General features: G+C 37.0%; 1 protein-coding gene across 2 annotated transcripts in view; it reads left to right on the top strand.

The window, feature by feature from the left end:
* The window catches only part of LOC107656063 (folliculin-interacting protein 2-like), a 35,480-nt gene that overhangs the window by 14,739 nt on the left and 13,071 nt on the right, over nt 1-7,670 (top strand). For both annotated transcript variants that reach the window (XR_001630517.1, XM_016443737.1), the window contains exons 3-11: nt 967-1,059; nt 1,168-1,268; nt 1,359-1,433; nt 1,521-1,576; nt 2,903-2,965; nt 3,576-3,647; nt 5,149-5,284; nt 5,376-5,577; nt 7,117-7,205. Coding sequence is in view for 1 of the 2 variants with exons in the window: in XM_016443737.1 (XP_016299223.1) it covers nt 967-1,059; nt 1,168-1,268; nt 1,359-1,433; nt 1,521-1,576; nt 2,903-2,965; nt 3,576-3,647; nt 5,149-5,284; nt 5,376-5,577; nt 7,117-7,205 (887 nt within the window). In the remaining variant the exon portion in view is untranslated. The remainder of the gene's footprint in view (nt 1-966; nt 1,060-1,167; nt 1,269-1,358; nt 1,434-1,520; nt 1,577-2,902; nt 2,966-3,575; nt 3,648-5,148; nt 5,285-5,375; nt 5,578-7,116; nt 7,206-7,670) is intronic.

Here is a 7,670-nt window from a genome sequence, read left to right as displayed (position 1 = left end):
GGTGGCCGATACAGGACTAAGATGTCGTCGGTAAAGACAGCAGAGAGCAATGAGATTTCTTTACAAAGGTAAATTAAGGAATTATATTTACTTAATTATTTAATAAATCGATGTTATTGCGAATATTAATGTACTTGTTCATCATTGTGTCAGTGTTTTATTCGCAAGAACAACAAAGCAACGAAACGCGCTGTGTAGAGCAGTTTGTCCGTTTAGGGTTACTGTAGAAACATGGTGGCGACTTCCATGTTAGGGGACCCGCGGTGTATGTAGATATTAATTGCTCAATCTAAGGTAATAAAAACATAACGGTTCATTAAGTAAGGTCTTTATACACCTCTAAAAACATAGTTATGTATATTATATCGCATTTCTGTCAATAGATCGATGTAAATATTACACATTGCACTTTTAATGGTGCTGTATGTAGGATTGACACCAAGTGGTTGAACTAGGTATTGCAGTCCAAATTCAAAATATTGGAGAGGGTTTTTTTCACCCGGCCCCTCCTCTTCAGACTTGAGGTACACACAGGTTGCCAGATTGACGTCACCAACAGGAACGAGTGCACTTGACGATGAATGAAATAAAATACACAGTGTTTTCCGCCAACTGGCAACCCGGGGTGCCGAAATACAATTGGGTAAACTGGCAGTGGGCGGTTTCACAAACCAAAACAGAACGACATTCTGGCCCGGAACGCACATTTTCAAAGGAGAATAACTGACTGTAGCATTGTTTTTCAGATAAACAAGTATGTTAACTTAGCATGTTTCTTAAATATCTGCAAACACATTATGGTATTTTTATGCTTTAGTAGAGTCAAAAACTTACATACAGCACCTTTAAATATGGATAAATGGTTCACATTTAATCCAATCAAATTGATTTTATAATCTAATTGATTCTGTAATGACCTGGAAGAATCCAATTGTGACCAATTGTTTTGTTTTTTTTATCTCATAGACTGCTGATGAAACCAAAACTCCCCCCAACCGGAGTGGTGCTTGCCATATCGGCAGCCAAGCAAGCGAGAAAGAGAAGCCTCCTACATATCAGGTTTGTGTTTTAGCCACTGTCATTGAACTTTATTATTCAAAAAACTTTAAAGCATACACTGTGTTTATGGGTAATTAGAACACTTTTGACTTGTGTATGAATGTTTAGTATACCAGACCGGCTTCAGACGTGAATATGCTTGGAGAAATGATGTTTGGCTCAGTTTCCATGAGTTATAAGGGCTCAACTCTTAAAATTCACCACATTCGGTGAGTATTTTATGCAATTATAATATATTTAGCAGGAATCAGGACCTTAGTGATGTATGTGTGCTAGCACTGTTGCTCTTTATGTTACAGGTCTCCCCCACAGCTGATGGTCAGTAAGGTTTTTTCTACCCGGTTTGGAAGCAGCACCTCTGGAAGTACAAATATGTACGAGTCATGTTTCCTCTCATCTGCGATCTGCTGCTACATGAGTCTGCTCTCTATCTCTCATTGTCTCCATTTTATTTCTTACAGGCTGCAAGACAGTTTTGAGTCGAGTCAAACTTTTCCTAGTCACACCAGCAGCATAGGTAAGATATGTACAAACATATTTTCTTTGTCATTTTTGCACACTCTTTTCCAAAACCTAGTGACCTGCCGATTGCCTGCTGTACATAGGCAGCATTTTAAGGCATCATAGCTTTACTCCTGCCACTAAGGCTGTTCTAAAAGGTAGGTATCTTACTTCTGTTTTAAGGCAGGATTTCATGTACCTTTTACAAAGAAAACAGTCCCAGAATACACTGTACCAAGCTTAATAATGCCACTAACCCGCATTATTTCAACTTGTATTTTAAATAATTGTTTACCAGCAGAATTCTTTGTGAAAAACTATATTACCTATGATTTAAAGAAAAAATGTCCACGAATTAATAGCGACAAGCAAAAGTCATCCGCTGGAACGCCACTCTCTTGTGAACACACGTACGACAGTTAACGGAAGCTAGAGATTACAGTTTATAAAGTTGTAAATATGGATATTTTTCTTACAAAAATGCATCGAATCACTTCAGAAGGCCTTTATTAACCCCCCAGAGCCATGTCGAGCATTTTTTGTGATGGATGGCCGCACTCTATTTTGCTTCAAAATCTGGACAAGTGCCATTATAAAGCTTGGAAATTCTAGGGTTATTTTCATTTTTGGGTGAACTATGCTTTTAAATGTAATCGCCAGAAGTGAAAAGCTAAACAACTCTTTCAGTCTAAAATTTTAAAAATTGTAGAATAGTTTGCAAGAGTGTGATTATAAAAACAGTGAGGCTGTGAAAGCAGACTATAGTGAGTAGATGAGTTTTCCTAAACAACTCTTTCCGTCTGTATTTTAAAAACATTTTTCCTGAAAGATTGAGTTAGAATAGTGAGTAGATGAGTTTTCCTGTTTGGTGTGCTGATGTTTAATGTCCCTGATAACCTTTGTAGTCTCATTTAGCAAATGTCTTTAAAAAGACAAGTAAAAGCTTCAGTAAAGGGCGGTATAACTGATGTACTTTGAAAAATGTTAAAATATCTTTTTGTTTGACCACTTAAGTTTGACCACAAAACTTATTTAAGGCATTTAACCAAAAGACTTCAAGATGATGGAACCAAAAGTGCTAGAATGCTAACTTGTTTCCAGGTGTTGGCATACAAAATATGTCATCCTTGCAGCACACTTGTTAGTGTGAGCATGCAGTTTTCCAAACTGGTCCCTAATGAGGTTCCATTTCGGTCAGGATGCTGCCTTAGTAGTAAGGCAGCATGGTAGCTCACTAGGTTTCGTAACAGCACTTTCATCTGTTTATTTTCTTAAGTCTTTCTTTGACTTTCATCCAAACATACTGTTTCTCAACATAGCCATATACCACTCCTCTTTTCAGGAGTTTGCCGCGTGCCTAGCGCTCCTCTGCTCTGTCTGGCTCGGAGCGCGTCTTTCTTTGCAGGTTTGTGTGGAATGCTGAAGCCGCGTGAGCATGTGTTGATCTCACATGCACACGTTTTTTTCCTGCTGTGTGCTCTGACTATTTAGCCATTAATTGATTTTGGGCCCCTCACATAATGCACTTCCTCTGCCTCCGGTCCTGTTTTACACCTGGTTTTAACATACACTGGTGATGCGGTCACAAGAGCTAAGACAGAATGTTATTTACACCTACAACTGATATGCATCCTGTGATCAGATCGTGAAATATTTTGTACCCTATTCACATCTGTATTTAGCACCGTACACTTGTGATTGGTTCATCGAAATGGATGTTAGTTCCAAGTGTGAACATAGTCCGTGTCATTGTGGGTCAGCATCATTTTTACGAATGGGACTGCAAGGTTTCTAGGTTATGGGGTTAACTACGTGCTTTCAGATGGGTGCACACTTTCGCAGGTGTTTGGTGTGTGTCTGTCTCTGTGGGATACTAACCAGCATGCTCTTTTGAAACGGGCTTGGGAACCCAACACCTTCATCAAATCATCCATGTCGTGAAGCAATGCAGACACACTTCTTAACGTTCTTCAGAATGCGGTTGAATGTGAGGGTGTAATGACTCTCTTTTCTAGCCCACAGTAATCCAGTGGACATGCCAAGCAGAGGACACAGTGAGGATGGAGACAGTGGCATCGCTCGCTCAGGTATGCATATATTTATAAAGGACAAAGTCAGAGCATACTTTATGCAGATTCAGATTGTCCAAAGCATGGCAAGTGAATGGTCCCTTTGAGCACATGTTACCGTTCAAAGGTTTGGGGTAAGTAATAATTTTTATTTTTGAATAAATAAATATTTTTATTTAGCAAGGAATTCTGTTTCAAATACATGCTGAAATCATGCAGCCTTGGTGGGCATATATGACGTCTTTTAAAAACATCTTAGCAACCCCAAACTTTTGAATGGTAGTGTACTATTTGGGCATTCATTCTTACATTGTGGGGGTAACAAACCTCAATACTCAAGTATAAAACGTCTGTGCTATTAAACCAGAGATGTTATTATTTAGATGGCTATAAACATGGCACTTTTTTTTCATCATCATACTTTTTTTATTTATTGGTATTGGTTATTTATGGATTTTAATGATTTATTGATAGTGGATATTTAATTGTGCATGGTAATTTTCCCTACTTATGTAAGTATATACTTATCAGTGTGTGTGTGTATATATATATATATATATACACACACACACACACACGTTATAAATTGTATAATAAACTAATAATTTAATATTACTGTTAAATGTAATCTATATAATTTTTCATTTTAGCATTTAAAATGATTGATTGTTAGTTTTGAGTGTCTTATTTGTAAATTATTTAGACAAAAATATCAGGGTGATATTGGCCATTTATCAGTTATGTGTCATGACATAAAAATATTTGCTTTCGCTTTATTTTTCACAAATATATTGTTTGTGTGTGAATTTTGTGTAAATATTGGATAAAAAATTCTAATGTTTGTATAAATGTAAATAATCTGGTGTACTTTTTATTTGCCTCCATTAAAAGTATAATTCAGTTTTGTTAAATATGTACTGACCTTCAGGCTATCCAAGATGCAGATGAGTTTGTTTCTTTATCAAAACAGATTTGGAGAAATTTAGCATTACATCACTTGTTAAGTAAGGGATCGTCTGCAGTGAATGGGTGCCATCGGAATAAAAGAAACAAATCCATCTTGAAGAAGTTTTTAACTTCAAACTGATTCAAATGATTTCCAGCTCAAATATGAGCCCTCTATCCATTATATTGCTTTCTCCAGTGAGAGTTGTCTGGTCTGAATCAGGAGAGAAATATGCACAATTTAAGCAGCGTTTACAAGCTTTTAAACAATACGTTGGTGGATTTTGATGTGAGAGGACAACGGCATGGACTCTTTCATTGGAGAAAGCCTTAGTGTAGACTTGCATTTTGGTCAGAAGCAGCGATTTGAGTCGTGTGGATTACTTATGGATTATCAGCTGTTTGGATGGTGGCACCCATTCACTGCTGAGCAAGTGATGTAATGCTAAATTTCCCAAAATCTGTTCCGAACAGTTCATTTAAGTTGTGTTTGGCACATACACTAAATATTAGTTGACTGGTATTATTTGCCTCATAAATATTGCCTGTGAACTCCCACTTTTCCATTCTGCAGCATCTCTGAGCAGTCTGTTGGCCACTCCCCTACCGTCACCTGGATCCTCCTTCAGTAGTGGCTGTGCCAGCAGTTATCAACGGCGATGGCTCCGTAGCCAGGCCACCAGTCTTCAGCATGGCCCCATGCCTCGCTGGTAAGCGTAAATATTTGTAAGAGTAAGAGAGAGATGAAAAATACAGAGGGCAGATATGTTAGATATGTTTTTGTGTATGTCTGTGCATCAGGAACACTGAAGAAATGTTCAGCTTGTCTGACGAGAGCTGCAGCTCCAACCCTGCGATGATCCGGAGGAAGAAGATTGCCATCAGCATCATCATCAGCCTGCCAGAGAGAGAAGAGGAAAACCACAATTTTCAGGAGTTTTTCTTCTCCCACTTTCCTCTGTTTGAGTCTCACATGAACAAACTCAAGACTGCCATCGAGAGGGTAAGTGTGAAAGTGCAGGAGAGGGATTTGTCATATTAACCAGTTTTGACCAAACAAATCGATTCATCAATGTATTGCAGTTCTTTCTAAAATGTTTGTGGATTTATTTGCAAAAATTCATCATCAGAATTTAAAATGTAAAATTTTTTTTTCAGAAAAGTTATAGCTATAATGCAGAATCTAGGGTGAACATACATCCTTTTTTTCTGGACATGTCCTGGCCGGAATTTCTAAATTGCTTAAAATTTCCAGGTTTTGGCTTTGTTTTCCAAATGACGTGCTCTCTACAGTCCTCATATATTATATATTATACATGTAGATTAGGGCTGTGCGATATATTGAAGGGGGTCTGAATACTTTCCGTACCCACTGTATATATCGGATGGACGAAATAAAAAGTCTATCGTTTCATATTATGTTCTATCGTTTATTTCGTGGTGTCGCAAAATACATTGTTTACAGTAATACTTTTTCATCATTTGGATGACTGCGATCTTTACACGCCACCACGTGGCGTGAAGCGGAGACAGAACCAGGTGGAGAACGACCAGCCAAAACGAGGAGCTCGTTCCTAAACGAGGGACTACATCTGTAGCATGGACACGCGTTTTTAAGCACTGCAGTTTTAAAACAACCGATTTTTAAGCCGTCGAAACACAAACAACAGATCAATATGCGTGCGCCGTCTCTGCTTCTGTGTGAGAGGAGCACGCATTTTTTTGCCACTTTATTGGCTTTGAATGATTACATAAACACACTTATATGCGTCAGAATCCCCGTCTTTGCAAGTATCCTCATAAACACAGTGATTTAGGTCTTAAGAGAGTGTAAACAGCTGAAAAAGAAAACGCATATGTAACAGTATATTGGATCCGGACTTTGGTCTTAAAGGGGAAGCTGTCCACTATTCGTCCTGTCTGCCATTCATATTACTCAAACAACAGTGAGAGAAAATTTCTCACTGCTCTTGACTAAATCACTTTTGTAACTTTAATAAAAAGAAATTAAAAAATAATAATGATATATATATATATATGTATAGAATCCATACTTAATACACGTGTTAATTATATCTGTCTATCTATCTATACATAGAACACAGTGAAAACTAATTAGTTTACACAGTGTATGTAGCGTTTCTTATTTATTGTAGTTTTTTGTCCTATTGCTTGCAGTTAGTTTCTTATCCTTATTTCATCCCTGTTTATTTATCTTCAGTGAGCTTGAGGTTGTTATTTTTTTCTCTTTTTAGGCTTGTATTAGTTTGATATTGACATTGGTGACGAGGATTATGAAAATTCTATGGTATCAAAGATTTTAATACCATAAAAACCTTTTTAAAAGAAAAAAATAACTATGTCGTGATATATATTATCGTGATATAAAATTAGTCATATTGTGATATAAGATTTTGGTCATATCGCCCACCCCTAATGTAGATCAGTTGAGATTTATGCTGAAAGCAACTTCCTGAATCAAAATTGTGATAGGTCTTTTTTTTTTTTTATTAAATATTTAAACTTTTCATCCATTTTTCAGGCAATGATTGTGTGCAGAAGGATAGCAGAGTCCAGTCAGCGAGTACAGGTCTATCTGTGTCGAGTGATGGAAGCACTGGGAGAATTCAGGTGCTGAAATCATCACATTTTGTGTATATTTGATCTCTTAACCTTCAGTTTACTATTTTAACTTCAGAAAAAATGAATCTCGGTGCCCCTTACAGTATTAAACTTCCTTTATGATTCATGACCAACTTGGTGCAGAAGATGTTGTTATAGAGGCCCTCAAGTTTGAGCGATATGAGTCATAAGTAGTGTTGTCACGGTACCAAAATTTCAGTATTCGGTACCAATACCAGTGAAAATCCACGGTTCTCGGTACCAAAGCAAAACACAAAACCATGCTAATTAAAAAATTTGACTACTTTCATTTAATCCAAAATGTGTACATATTTAATTTTAAAGGGCTTTTGAAACCCCAGAGCTATTCAGTCAAAAAAAACAACTAAGTTAGCTAAAAAAAAAAAAAAAGCCCAGAACTGCTTTTCTGACTGATATGATGCAAACAATGTTAACCATTTGTACATTCTCTAA

The sequence above is a fragment of the Sinocyclocheilus anshuiensis genome, unplaced genomic scaffold, assembly GCF_001515605.1.
Source record: "Sinocyclocheilus anshuiensis isolate Anshui unplaced genomic scaffold, SAMN03320099.WGS_v1.1 scaffold85, whole genome shotgun sequence".
Taxonomy (NCBI): domain Eukaryota; kingdom Metazoa; phylum Chordata; class Actinopteri; order Cypriniformes; family Cyprinidae; genus Sinocyclocheilus; species Sinocyclocheilus anshuiensis.
The sequence above is the reverse complement of the archived record's forward strand: the minus strand, read 5'-3'. Positions and strand labels throughout refer to the sequence as shown.